Below are 15060 nucleotides of genomic sequence, written 5' to 3' on the forward strand. Positions count from 1 at the left end.
GGCAACAATGCTCCCTTCTTTTAAATGTGAAGCACAGCCGCCATTTAGCGATGCGCTTCTCATTTCAAAGAAGGGAGAAAACGTGCTTTACTACTACTTTATTTCTAGTGTTTTAATTTTCGTCTAATGTGTGCACGTGAGAGTGAGGAATGTTGGACACTTATGTAACAGTGAAAAAGACGGTTGGTACTAGGTGATTTCTAGATTTTTTTTTTGTCCTAGTGCGTGAATGTGAAACTAAGGAAACGCGGGAAATGAGTTAACGGTAACCCTGCTCCTCAATGCTTATACATTACAAAACGTTGCAGCTTCACTTCAGTTTTTAAAAATACGAGCACTTTTGCTATGCGCATAGATTAGCTCACATGCACAAGAATTCCGCCATTTAACACGTGAAAAATAATTCCTGCAACGCCCATCTCGCGATCAAGGTCGACGGTAATAGAATTAGAAGAAAGCAATGTATCGACACATTGTATTGCCACCGCAGACAGACGCAGTGGCAATCTCGCTATATACCAAAATACCATATAATACATGGACAAAGTAAATCTTGCGGTAATGACTGCACACCACTTGCAATTCTGCGGTATCCCTACTGTCCTGGCTGCAACTTCGTTGCAATGGCTCTCCGTGCAGTGGCCGCGCTCGACGGAAAGGTGTTTCTTGTAGTGGGGTGCTATCGCTTTTTTACATTTACGGCTACATACCCTTTGTGACACTTTCGCATATCCATTACGGGGGGGGGGGGGGGGGGGTGCGGCCCAAAACGGGCACACACCAATAGCTCATATGCAACGCCCAAGTTATTTTTAGGGCCCATATATTTACAGTGGCTAATACTTAGTGATCCAAGCTGTCTTGTTGGCCAGGCAGCAGCCAGCAGTAAGTTGTCTATTCAACTACATACCCAGTGGCCCATGTTGTCTGCTTGGAAAGGCAGCTCAATCTAGTAGACAACTTGGATCACTGCTTAAAATAGTTTAGATACAAACGAACAAACCGGAATGTCAGGGAAGTTCTAAAATAATCCTAATTGCATTAAAATTATGCACAAACCATCGAAGCTAATTGTGGAAGTAAGCGAAGTTTCTCGTTGTTTAGGTACTTTGAGTGCTGTCACAGCTTTCGTCGCCTTCGAGCTCATTGCCTTCTGGCCTAAGCACCTTCATCGGGTGTGTCATTCTTCACTAATTGACGGGTCGTTTTGTTTAGAGTCATATCTATAACGCACCACACAACGTGCCAATCTAAAGCGCCGGTGTATCGAACACCAGAGCGTCGCTTTGACCGCCACCGAGTGTTGGTGTGCAACCTCCACAGTGGAGAAAACGTCTTCACTTATGCCACCAATCAACCGATTTCGTGGCTTACACATACCCTGTTAATGTCCACGTTACCCCCTCGGAGACTCCTTTCACCAGGTAACACGAGCGCTCGTGATACGTTTCTCCTCTTTCTCCGTGTTTGATTTGTTCGCGCTGGAAGTAACAATGCAGATGTGGCGACTCGCCTCGCTAGCTACCGTACTACAGTTCCTCTCACCACACTCAATTTCAAAATCGCAATCATCTCTCCTCAGTCAAACCACCGCAGAATCAAAAGCCACCCTATACTCCACCCAGACAGCTGCATTTGAAAAAGCAGTAAATGTATCAGCTACCCTTCAGTTTCACTTGCAGAAAATAGGTTATTTTTCACTTGCAGAAAAATAGGCATGGTTTCTGTTTCGTTGTCACTGTTTAAAATGTGACCTGTTGCAATTTAGCGTACGTCTTCATTCAATTTAGTAATAAAACCATAGTTGACAGTTTGTGGGCGATGTAATTCTTGCGCTCCATTTTTTGTGGGCGTTGCTTAAATGCGAAGAAATACAATGTTACCAACCTTTCCGTTCTTTCCAGCTTATTGTCAGTGCATCCACTCTTGATATATTAGGGACTATTGTCAGTACAAGAACAAAATATTTTTATCTCATAACTATGACGAACCATTTGGTCTTCATAGATAAATTTTTTCCTGGCACTGGTTTTTTCTCTGGTACCTGCTGATGCGTAAATTTTGTCAGTTCTCATCTAGCTCTTGCAGAAAGAAAAACTAAATTTTACATTCCATATGCACGCGTAAAAACGATGATTACGATAAAGCTGGTAATAATAATTTTTGTGGATGCACGGTCAACCTACGTTGCTTACGGCCAAATGTGGTTACTATTTCTTGATCACAAGCCAGCCACTGCATGTTTCTTCCACACCGATGGCACTTTATGTTTGTATTTTTGCTGGTACAATGCTGAGAACACGGCTAAGGGCAGTTGCTAAGACACCAATAACTATGACTTATGAAATCCTTGTCCTGAAGCTAAAGCATCTAATTAGGCATTATAATAAACGCATCAATAAAACTTGCTGAAGAAAAGTGAACCCTCAGCAAAACCTTTCCCAAACCTTCGTGGCCTACTTACAGTGCAATTTTGCAAACGCAGTCTGTTCTCGTTGTTTCTCTACAATCAGCGTGCCCACCTTACTTGTGCTTGAACGATGCAATATGTGGATGGACACCACAAGCACCGAGCCCCACCTGTGACTGTGGTCAGGGATACGAAGGCCGTCGCTGCAATTTGTTGGCCAACAGTCTACCGGAAGCCGACAATCTGACAGGAAAAGGTACTTCCTTCTGCGACGCTTATTATAGGCAACATTTTTGTGGAGGTATTGTGGTTTGGCTTAAGTCGACGTATTTTGTTCTCGCAGCGAATACGTGAATAGCTCACATCCATGAGAGAAAACCACATGATTTATTTTTTTGGACGGGGGAGGGGGAGATGACAGTGACTGCATATGAAACTGAGGTAGGTTGATATGCAGTCACTGTCATCGATGCACAGGCAGTTCAACAATGTTTCAGCTGCTGCGCTTCCAGGAAAAATTCTTACGAGCGTAATAATTTTAGTGAAATTTCCAGGAAATAATTGTCCGCCGACGTGCCTACATCGAGCAGAAGCCGAGAAACCAGAAATCGTTGGTTCAGGACCCACGTCGATTTTGTTAACAGCGAAGCTGTTTAAGCTAGCCTTAATTTGTGGTGCGTAGCCGTGGTAGCCATGGCAACCCGGAAGAGGAGGAGGAGGAAACTGCGTGCATGCGCACGCAGTCTCCTCCTCGCCAGCTACCTGCGGCCGATTGATATCGAGCGGCTAGACTGCAACGCGTTCGGCGTCGTCAAGCGACAGTGTTCTTGGCACTGTACCGAACTTGGTTAGCCTGCCTACGTTTGTGGCATGCCAGGAGCGCTGTCGCTCGTAGGCGCCCACGCGTCCAGCGCTAGCCACCCGAAATGTCGCGAAAGGGAAGGTACCCCCCAAAAAGTTGTCGCAGTTTCACCTGAAAGGCGAAGCATCAATTGCGATAGCAAATTGGTAGAGAGCTATACGGAGTATTGATATTAGCTTTATCAGCTGTATAAACTTGGACATGCAGCAGCACCGGCAACACGCAGAACTGTTGTGGACGCCGTCGGCATTTTGCCCGCGTTCGCTCAAAATGCGTGCGGCGTCGGTGACTGTTGCCGGAGCCTCTGATATAAATAGGCACTTGGTGCCGCAGCTAAACGTCGCCTCCCTTATCTCCACAGCCCCCCCCCCCCCCCCCGGCCTTTCGCGCGTCGGAAGAAGGCGCGTTTGCTCTACATATATGGTGATTGTAAAGGAGGAAAGAGACGCCTACTTCAGCAGCCCTTAAGGGAGCACGGCGCAGAACGCGCGTTTGTTCTCCGCCGTGCGTTCACTCCCCGTGAAAGCACGTGCCCCTCGCGCCATTTCACTCGCACATACAGCGTTCGGCGCGCGGCGACGATTTCAGCTCCATTGACGTCATACGGAACCTCACGGCGACGGCGACGCCGACGGCAGAAATCTGCTTTTGAGTGTCCATATAATTGCTATCGCAATAAAATTGATCGCTCGAGAATACCTTCCTACGTGCGTAGTTAAGTTAAACAAACTTAAGACATAGCCGCAACCAAGTTCATACCTAGCAGTAGCAGCCAGTAATCTTCTCTTTGCCTAAGCTTTGCGCAACCGACTGCAAATTGCCTGATTTTTAGGATGAAATCAGAATGATTAACAAGAGCACGAGTTGTGAATATGCAGCAGAATGATGGGGTGCAGTCTTTTGTTTACATATTATTTTGATAGCAATTATATGGACACTCCAAGTGAATTTTCGTCGTCGGCGTTAGTGTCGCCGTGGGGCTCCGTATATATATAGGTAAATGTGCGCTATATATGCTTATTCATAGTCTATATACGGGTGATATTGCAACACTATTCAATCACTAAAGTTGCTCATACAAGGTCTTACGTTCTTCAATAAGTTATTTCTCAGAATTTTGTGAACGACAGCCTGCAAAACAACTGTCGTGAAATATAACGTTCACACTGCATGTCTTTTATCTGAAATCTTCTCAGACTGTTGTCAAAGGTAGAAAAGAATATCAGTACTGAGACCTGAATGTTAAGTATTTTTACTGGCGCGGCTCTTTACGGGCAGCTTACTTGCGCCCGTGCGATGCCATTAGTGGCCCTACACGGGGTGTTGAAGATTTTAAGGGTGCCAGAAATATTGGCGCACCTACATATGCCGCGTCCGCGTTAGTCGGACCCGCGTATAAATAGATCACCGTCCGAGAAGATTAAGCACAACACTAAACCTTCCTATAGAAGTCAGTGCTTCGCCCATCGGGCAATACTGGCAATTTATTTCACGCGTCCGACTGAGCGTTGCAGCGGAGTTTTTAAAATGAATATTTCAGCCGCGTTCACACACTTCGTCATGATAGTAGTCATGCCTTGACAGCCAATATTACAGCCTGTATTAACGCGATAGCGTTAGGGGGCCCTATGTCGCAGAAAATCCGGTGTCGGCGTCGTCCCGCGTTGTCCATGGCCGAAAAACACCGTATGTATTTATGCATATGTATATGTGGCATATACATATGCAGAAATACATAGGGCGTTTTTCGGCCATGGACAACGCGGGATGACGCCAACACTGAATTTTCTATATGACATGCGGTATATGCGGGGTAAATTGCCAAAACAATCTATGCTAGAGCTGTTCATACCTTGTCTTACATTTTTCACATTGCTATGGTATAACTTCTGACTAAAATACTAAAATTGCGAAACAGTAACAGAAACATGAAAATGATGTAACTTCCTTGGCACGGCTGGACATTACATCCGGGATCGGCCCACGCAAGCGCCTGCGTTTCCTGCTATCTCAGAGCAGCGCGAGTCGCTCGGTTCTTTGCAACACCATCCAGATTGCGATTGCCTCCGCCAATCCGCGGCAGCGACTGCGCGCGCCATGCGGGGAAAAAAGAGGAACCACAAAGTTCGCCTTCGTGCATAGCGTTCACCGCCAGCATTTCCCGGTAAACATTACGGTTACATAAGCTGCCGGGAAGCGAGAAAAGCAGTTAGGGATCTTTGAATGCTTTCGCGTTCCACTCGTAAAGGCGAAAGTTAAGCGCACTCCAAGTTTTCACAAGGTATTCAGCCAAGTTATAAGCCTCGGTCACGTCTATTTGGTGCTGCATGAGACAGTCTTTCAGGACTGCCTGGCCAAGCAACGTAACCAAGCACAATATCCCATAAAAGAAACTGTTCTCGTGAGTGTCATCATGCGCGTTTCGTGCAATAATGTTACGTGTAGCTGATGCCCAAGGCTATTCACAATTTATTTACACGGAAGCCAACGGAGGCCAAGATGGCGACGCTATATCAAGCGGGAACACGTCGTCTTCCTTCTCATCAGTGCAGCCACACTGGCGGCTGTTCCGTATCATCACCCCCGGCAGTAGAAGCACTGTCCCGGTGCTTAAGCTACACATCCGCGGTGAAAGGTGTGTGATATAGCTTAAGTCTCGCTACGTGATCGATGTCAATTGAAGCTGAAGACGACACTGAGGGTTCCGCGGGGATGATTTCATGTGACATCGGTTACTTGTCGCACCACACGATATGGTTCAGTTTAACGTTACAGCAGCTTTTCGGAATGTCCCACACGGCGGATGGCTGACCAGAGAAGCACCAGAGAAACCGGAGAAAAGTGCACGTCGCGATGGTGGCAACCATAGAGGCGTCTCTGATGCTGCTGTGATGCCTCAAGACGGGTACGAGCAAGCTGCCGCGCGTGGTCGGCGCGTGCGATCGCGTCGCGGGGGTATTCAGTGGCCGAACATTCGGGAGAGGGCAGCAAGGTGTCCAAGGACAACGTGGGTTCTCGGCCATATAGGAGATAGAAGGAAGAATAGCCGGTGGTTTTGTGACACGATGAATTATACGCGAACATCACATATTGCAAATGAAGACCCGAGTCGTGGTGGTCGGCCGCAACGCACTTCGAAAGCATGTCGGTGATCGTCCGGTTGAGGTGCTCCGTGATGCCGTTGGTCTGTGGGTGGTAGGACGTACTGAATTTATGTTTTATCGAGCAGGAGCGGAGGATGTCGTCGACGTCTGCCGAGAGAAAGCTATGGCCACGGTCAGTTAGTAATGGGGGCGGAGCACCGTGCACCAAAATGACGTTGTATAGTAGAAGTCACCGACGTCAGTATAACGTGACTAGTTGGCAGGGCTCTTGTGATTGCCTACCGCGTAGCGTAATCGGTAGCGACGGCGACCCATTTATTTCCGGAGCCCGAGAAACGAAATGGCCCAAGAAGGTCTAGACCAACGCGGAAAAAGGGTTCGAGCGGGACGTCGATTGGCTGGAGACATCCAGCTGGGAGCGCTGTGTATCAATATGATGGAAGATAGTGCAAAACTCGGAGAAACCCTCTACAAAAACAAGAAATCCAATTGTTTAACTTTGAGTGGTCCCACAAGATGTTTTCCTAGTTTAATCATAGGCCGTGTAAACGTGAAACGGTAGCTTGTTGGTGCAGCATTATTACAATATTTGCAATCTTTTGCGGAAGAATTGGCAAACAGGTGCAGGCTCAGCTTGATTGCGGTGGACATAAATTATGCAAGTGGACAAGAATTATTCGATATACAGTACATTTTTGAAAGGGCAAATATGCCATCCACCCGAATTGTAGCTTTGTGCTACAATTCGGGTGGATGACAATTTCGCCCTTTCATGTACTTCCCTCCAGTTTGCGGCCTTCCGCAGAGCTGATTTGCAGATACATTCTTTCCTAAAATAGCGCTCACTCACACTCTTGCCTCGCTGTGTAACTTAGAACACAATAGTGAATGCACACAATTGCACCGAACTTACACTTCATCGTAGTATACGAATCAAAGGGCAAGAAACTGTGCTAGAAGAATGTAGTGTGCAAATCAAGTCATATTATGCGCACATAACAACCGAAAATAGAAAATATCTGAAAATGTTACTTCAGTGTAATACTTCATGTAAGAGTGACTGATGCATTTTTTAATTTTTTTAATATGGCATGCTTCGAGAAGCCTGGCGACCATCTTTATGCTGCAAACCTTGAAAATTATGTTCCATTCTAGCCTACTTGTTACCTCTCATGGCGAGAAATATCGAGCGCCGGCCAATCGTTAAAAACAAAAATCGTGTTTTTGACGATTGGTCGGCACTATATTTCCCGCCATACCCTTTCCCGACCAGATGGGCTTCCGTGGAACACTTGATGTTACCTTTCAGGACAAAACCACTCCAAAGGTTTTTGTTTTTTAATATACTCATAGCCATCATTTGTGCTACTATTACCGAATCCGGAACGAAATGTTTTTGGATATATATTTGAAGTCTGGCATTGCCCTATTTTAATTAAGCAAATGCAGAACCCCATGTTCCTGTTCAAACGAAAAACAGCGCAGGCTCAGTTGTACAGTCTTATTTTTTCGCTTGTCTGACACATCTGGAAAACTTATCACATGTCATCAACAATATTTGAACTTGGAAAAATTTACGTTAAGAATTCTTGAATCCATGTTCACAAAACAGTTCGTGCTCTAAATCGTTTGTTTATATGCATGCCAATTGAACGAGGTTAAATATAGTGATGTTATCGAGGCCAGCCAGCCAGTGCTGGTAACTTATATGAACCAAAAGCTTGACCAAATGTGCCCAAAAATTCATTGAGTTCCTCTTGGCACGGGTTGTCTTCCATTCAGCTGTTCTCAATTCCGATAGCTGTCCGAATTGTACTGATGCCATGGAAGGAGATAAATATACTGTTTCAGTGACAGCATCGTGAATACTTATAACCAATGATCAATGTTACTTATGCTGAATAATTTTCTCGTTGTGTTTTACAGATTCTGGATCTGCTGCCGGCATTGTTACAGGCGTACTTGTTGTTTTGGCTATCATTCTTATAGCCGCAGTCGCCGCATTCGTTGTGATCCGCAGAAGACGCAACGCAGAGTAAGTATTTCTCCTTGTGTTTCAAAGATGGTTTTGTTAATTCACCCATTATTCCAGTTTTGTTGAATTTCACATGCATCATAAATGACCAATTCTTCTCAGTGTTAAAAAATGCACATATTTTTGTATTAACGCCCCGGTCAGTATCAAAGCATTACGTATCTTTTTATTTGCGCAGAAAAAGAATAGAAAGAACAGCGGGAATACACTTTGACACTTCACTTCCAAATAGGCGACCAGCTTATTCATACTCATTTTCTTCCTATGTGAAGTCGGCTTTAGAAAAATACCATTGTTGACGAATTCTGAACGCAGACTTGTTCAAGAAAGACAATTAGTGATAAGCGTAATTTTATGACAGACTAAACCTGGCTCAAAAAGCCCTCTGTTTATCTCTGATGCTGTAAACCATCAATGTCGGGCTGTTCATGCGTTTGTGTATGTTGTTTTGATAGACTCGCTTACAAAGACTATTCTATAGCTTTAATGCAAATTATGTTATTGCTACCTTGCATTAAAACTCAACTGCTTAATTAGCATGCCCATACGCTGAAGGCCACAGTGCTATGAAGGCTGCATCTGTCAGGCTGCAATTCACTTATACAGTAGCGTCAACGTACCCTCGAAGCAGCGTCACATACATAACAAATTTTTTGCTTATTTTAATTGAACAACATCTCACTCGTGGCATTTTGGCATGGTAAAGCAGTATAAAAGTGGGTAACCTGTCCCATTTGTGAATATTTGACATAATGTGCTGACTGTACATTGATGCTTCTGCGTAGGAACTCCCCAGTCTTTCTCGACAATCCATCATACGATGCTTCAACTGATGAAACAAGTAAGTAACATGTCAACTATGATTTCAACTTAACCAAGCTTACGCAGGATAAATTCGATCTGAGGCTTAATCTCCACTCGTGAAAACATTGAGTATTAAGTTAGCGTTGTGTTTAAGGCCACCATACAAGAAGGAACATGCTGCCAGACCTCATCGATTCTATATGCATCGTGAAAAGTGTTGTAGTCTATTTAAGTAGCATTGTAAATTTTGTCGCCCTTGCTTGTTAAGAAAATAGCAGTGGTTTCTAGGGGCACTGGTTGCACTCTACAGCAGATATGAGCTTGACCTACATGGCAGAAGCACTCTTGGCTTCAATATGAAAAGGTGCACGTATTGAGGATGAGCACCTGCGCCATAAGTTCATTGCTGTTGCTGCCAAGAGAACCTTCGCCGAAAGTGACTGCAGAACTTCTGCTCAGTCTTTTTTTTTCGTTATCCATGAATCTCCAGCTTCTGCTGTCACTTCCAGTAAATCTACTTTCCTTTTTTCATATTTATTTGGGGTTTGTGGGGGAGGCGGGTATTACGGTCGACTGAAAGTATTAAGAACCGTTTCTGTAAGCAATAGGTTCAGTTTTATTTTGCTATGCAAAATGCTGGCTCTTCATGTTTACCATGAGTGGAGGCTATAATTGTATTACGAAGTTCCAGGTATGTCTTCTTGATTAAGTAAAGATTTTCTGTTCTCTTCCTACATTCCAGGGATCTTCAACTGACGGGCCAAATTACTGCAAGAATAATGGGACGTGACAGGGTCATGGAACTTTAACACACTGTACAAAGCAAAGGGTGGACCCCTATTTATACTGTTTACATGTTATGTTGTTTATATGTTCACACCCAGACATATTCATCAGCAGAAAGAATAAAAAAGCTAGAGTAATGCTGTGATGTTGCGTTTTTGCCCAAGTTCCCTCTTCGACGTGCTGCAAGCACAGGTCACGTTTCCTTATAGGTAAAAAAAAACAGAAAGCATGATGGCTCTATGTAAAGCGAAAAATGAGAAGGGCGCCACGAACGTGCTACTATTGTAGCGTCCCCAATCAACAATATGACTGCATTATTAGTAAAACAAAAATATACAAAAGAGGCAATCATCTTGCCTTGGTCACTGCACAGCGCAAAAACACTGATTTTATAGAAGGAATTGAAATTTGGAACGAATTATCTGAGACGGATGCTCAATTTGAAGCAGCCGTACGAGAGTAATATATTCCACTTCGTCTGTGAGGTGCAAATCTATTTGGCAAAATGATTTTGCTTATGGTTCAAGAGAGGTGTACATCACCAAGGTCTTCACTGACAGCACTGGCCCAGTGCCACGTTGGAAGTTCTCAAACCGCTACAAATCGCTCATTTTGTGGTGCAAGCCATTGATTGAAATTTAGCGGTTTGTTTAAATATGTGATCGGATTGAAATCCAAAACATGTGGTAGTTGTCGCTTATGTTGAGCTTAGGGACTGACCATTGGTAGCAAATAAACCACCCAACCTAGCATCATGTTGAACTATGCGGCAATGTAGTGTTAAAGCGTTAAAGCGTTGGACGCTGCAGGATGAACGAAAACCTCGTTCTTTTTAGCTCCATAAGTACTACGTACTCATAGTGTTTTCCCTAAAAGAATAGCGGGCCTAGCGAAACCGAGGATGGTCCTTCGCTTCAGTGAACCTATGCTGAGAAAGAGAAAGCGTCCTGTTTTGCAGCTAGGGGACGCATGGAATATTACTTAAAGCGTCCGAGCGGTGCATCCAGAGAGTCTTTCAAGTCGATGGGATTTGGACTAGATATGGATAGGTGGTTGTGTGTAAGTGTGTAATTGCCGAGGTGCTATGCAATGTGTGTAGACTAGCCATGGAGGTGTGTAAAGCGCCTATGTGAAATTTTGTGCTTCAAGTGCGGTATCGAGAACTGGATTGCTGGGTGTGGTATTTGACTAGTTGTACCATATCTGCTTTTGCTTATGGAATAATCGCACCCACGAACACACAAGTGTGTGAGTTCGCATAACTTTCGCTGAACTCAACCGCAGCGTCCTATCCTCTGCACCCGAATGGAGGAACGCTGATTTAAGAATAGCCGAGGCACGCTAGGGGGCGCAATGTAGAGAAGTGACCTTCACATCGAGCTCCGACGTAAATGTCCATGTATTCGGAAGTTTGAGTCCTACAGGGAAAATTCAAGAACGAGACGAACCGCGAACACCCGGGGATCACGGAACTACCACCATTAGCACGGTAGGACCACTTCTCTGATCTCTGGAAGAGTTTTAATTTTTTGAGGCGGCAACGCCGCCAGCTAAGCCTAGCGTCGAGGGAACGCAACGGCATAGCAGCTCGCACAGCTGCTGCGCCGGCCCAAGCAAGACACAGCCACGGATAGCGTTTGCAGCGTCGGCGGAGACGCCGACAGGAGAGCGAAGAAACGGAGTCGGAACAACTGTGGCAACTGCAGGAAGGGACGTACAGCCAACGTCCTCGGATGGAGATCATGCAGAAAGAAGACCTCCTCACGTAGAAGAGGAGGAAGGAGAAAAGATGGACGTCGGCGCTTTCGCCAATGAAGAAGAAACCCAAGAGGGCTGGTGCCGCTCCATAGGCGGCAGATACGTCCCGGAGGAGAAGGTGGAAGAAGTATTAGCAAGAAGAAGGGAACAAAAACACCTAAACCTGAAGAAAAACAAGGCCATGGCAGAGAGGGCGGTAGACAAGCTTGAAGTTCGCCTGCCAATGGGCACAGAGAAGATTATCCTCCGACCAGCAGAGGAATCGACAGCATAGAGAAGAAGCTGGGGGTTTTCGCCGGAAACGCCATCCTGGAGGCGGGAGGGCTACCTCCCATGGCAGAAGCGGACATTGTCTTCAACAAAAACAACCAAACGATCCTAATATCAACCCCGAACAAGGAAAGGGCAGAGGCATTCGCCAAAATCAAGAACATTCGTGCCGGAGAAGAATATATCGAAATAACTGCCCACCTGGCGATGCCCGAGGGGGGCAAAGGCGTCATCTACGGGATTAACCTAGAGCTGACAGAAGAACAAATACACAAGGCCTTGGACAACCCACGGAATCCAACGTATACGGCAGTAAGAAGACTAGGAAGGTCATCCGAATCGGTCATCATTAACTTCAAAGATCTGGAAGTACCGAAGACCGTAAAATTTTTCAGTCAATGGATTCCATGTCACCTATATAAGCAAAAGTACGACGTGTGCTACGCATGCGGCAAGATTGGACACAGACAAGACGTCCGCCCAGATCCAAGAAGCACCCACTGGAGAGGCTGCGGGCTAAGAAATCCGCCGGAGGACCACGCCTGCGAGCCGAAGTGTCTCCTCTGTGGGAAGAAGCGTCAGTTAGGTGACCCGACATGCAGGGAACTCTACAGGAAGCCCCACTGGGTTAAACAACGCGAACAAGAAAAGGGAGGGGCGACCGCGGGCAGAAGCAGGCCTACATCGAAGGTCGCGCTACCGCCTGCGGCCAAAAAGCAACGATCCGAGTCCAGGGACAGAAGTGCATCCAGGCCGCCACCCAGGGACAACCACACCCACTGGCCAGGCCTCCAGAAACCAGGGGACAAGCGGACACACTCTGGTATGCCTGTCAGCTTCGGAAGCGCGGTCTCCCAAGGTAGGACACCAGGATTAGAGGCACAGGCCAATTTATTTAAGAGATAGAAAAGAGAGACGAGGAAAATAGCCAACTAAGAGAAATAATCAAAACCCTTACGGAAACAGTAAACCAACTCAAAGAGCAAGTTGGGCAGCTAACGAACCCAACAGTTCGAGCTACGCAGGCGGAGCCAACAAGGCCGCTTAACCCAGTCCAGAGAACAGCCGCCCCCCAGGCGCAGGACGAGGGCAGCATGGTGGTAGATACGGTAGGCACCGCAAAAAGAAAGGCAGAGTCGCATGAGACGCCTCCACTCGAGACAGACAGACAGACAGACAGACAGACAGACAGACAGACAGACAGACAGACAGACAGACAGACAGACAGACAGACAGACAGACAGACAGACAGACAGACAGAGAACTTTATTTAGGTCCTGAGGAGCGCTACCGCTCAAGGCGGTAGAGCAGCGGGCCACTTCCACGTCGGGACGGGTAGGCCGAGCCTCACCGCCGCGTCGCGGGCCCTCTGGACGGCCCTGAGTTGATGTGGAAGTTATGAGCTCCTGAGCATGGAGCTCCATTCCTCTTTGGTTGTGCGTTGAGTACCCCGTAATGAGGGGCACTGCCAGAGCATGTGGTCTAACGTACAAGCGGTGCCACAATCCGGGCATGCTGGATCAAGGGCTTCGATGAACTGACTGTGGTTATAAAGACTAGGACTGGTATGAAGCATGCGGAGGGTAGATGCCTGTGCTCTAGAGAGCTTCGCGTGAGGAAGGGGGAAGACCCTCCTGCCCAACTGATAATGCTTGATGATTTCATTAAAAGTGAGGAGAACGTCCCTAAAGACTGCTTTATTGGAGTCTGAAGATCCCCCAGGTTGCCCAGCGCGGTAAGTCAGTTCGCGCGCTCGGGCGTGGGCGATCTCGTTCAGGTTGGCCATGGAGGCCAGATGTGATCCGAGGTGAGCCGGAAACCAGATGATTCTATGAGGAGAAATATCCCTATGACCTAAAATGCGAGTTGCTTCAGCTGATACCGATCCGGACGCAAAGGCCCTGACCGCCGTTCGTGAGTCTGTGTAGATCTGTTGCTTAGAATCGTCAAGAAGAGCGAGGGCGATAGCTACCTGCTCAGCCTTAGCGGGTGTGGCGTTCCTGATAGAAGCAGAGTGGAGAACAGAACCTGTATGACCAACCGTGACGGCCGAGAAGTTGGCCGATCGGCCGTACTGCGCCGCGTCTACGAAGCATGCAGAATGTGGGTTTGCACGAACTTCTTTGAGCAGGGCTTCTCCGCTGGCCCTCCGTCTCCCCGCATTGTGCTGTGGGTGCACGTTGCGGGGAAAAGGAGAGACTGTAATGTGAGCCCTTTGGTCCTTAGTGAGATTATGTTTGTGTTCCTCTTCTAGAGCTGGATTACATCCTAGGACGGTTAGGATGCTCCTGCCCGAGGCCGAGGAGGAGAGCCTGGCCATCTGCGCCGTATGCTGTGCCTCGATTATCTCTTCCAAAGTGTTATGAATACCCAGTTGCATGAGGCGTTCCGTGCTAGCGCTCGAAGGGAGTCCTAGCACTCTCTTGATGCTCTTGCGGATCAGGAGATGGAGCTTAGTCTTTTCATGACCCTGCCAGCAGTGCATGGCAGCAACGTAGGTAATGTTGCTCATTAAATAAGCGTGGAACAACCTTAGTAAATGGTCCTCCCTGAGGCCACCTCGAGAGTTGGAGACTCTAGTAATAAGCCGAACCATGTTTTCCGCTTTAGCTGTAAGCTTGTTTATGGTATGCCCATTAGTGTCATTAGCCTCTCTCTATAAGCATGCCAAGAACTCTGATGACCTCTACCCTAGGGATGAGATGAGCAGAGCTGGTGCGAAGCTTTACATTCACGTCCGAAAGGGGGACCCAGCCCTTAGGTCTGACACCCCTTCTCTTGGATCTATACAGCAAAAGTTCCGACTTACTGGGAGAGAGTCGGAGTTCAGTTACCGGAACGCGAAATTTGAGCGCAGCTCTCTAGTGTTTTCCCTTCGCGATGCATGTACTGTCGCGAACAATGTCTCGGCGACAAGTTGAAACGGAGCGAAGGGGACGCGACTGCTGGAGCCCATCGGGAGATTGTGAGAGGAAAGCGACCATGGGGACTCGTGGGCGCGATTACAGCAAGCGCCACAGACAGACCTCCA

General features: G+C 46.9%; 2 protein-coding genes across 2 annotated transcripts in view; one reads left to right on the plus strand and one right to left on the minus strand.

Moving 5' to 3' along the window:
• LOC119450647 (MAM and LDL-receptor class A domain-containing protein 1) overlaps positions 1-10146 on the plus strand; it is a 464623-nt gene extending 454477 nt beyond the window's left edge. Inside the window, exons 31-34 of the mRNA XM_049666103.1 lie at positions 2514-2666; positions 8303-8411; positions 9197-9252; positions 9958-10146. Of these exons, the coding sequence (XP_049522060.1) occupies positions 2514-2666; positions 8303-8411; positions 9197-9252; positions 9958-9971 (332 nt within the window). The 3' untranslated portion in view covers positions 9972-10146. The remainder of the gene's footprint in view (positions 1-2513; positions 2667-8302; positions 8412-9196; positions 9253-9957) is intronic.
• LOC119448918 (MAM and LDL-receptor class A domain-containing protein 2) overlaps positions 1-15060 on the minus strand; it is a 666053-nt gene that overhangs the window by 492962 nt on the left and 158031 nt on the right. The window lies entirely within an intron of this gene.

Source organism: Dermacentor silvarum, chromosome 4 (assembly GCF_013339745.2).
Source record: "Dermacentor silvarum isolate Dsil-2018 chromosome 4, BIME_Dsil_1.4, whole genome shotgun sequence".
Classification (NCBI taxonomy): domain Eukaryota; kingdom Metazoa; phylum Arthropoda; class Arachnida; order Ixodida; family Ixodidae; genus Dermacentor; species Dermacentor silvarum.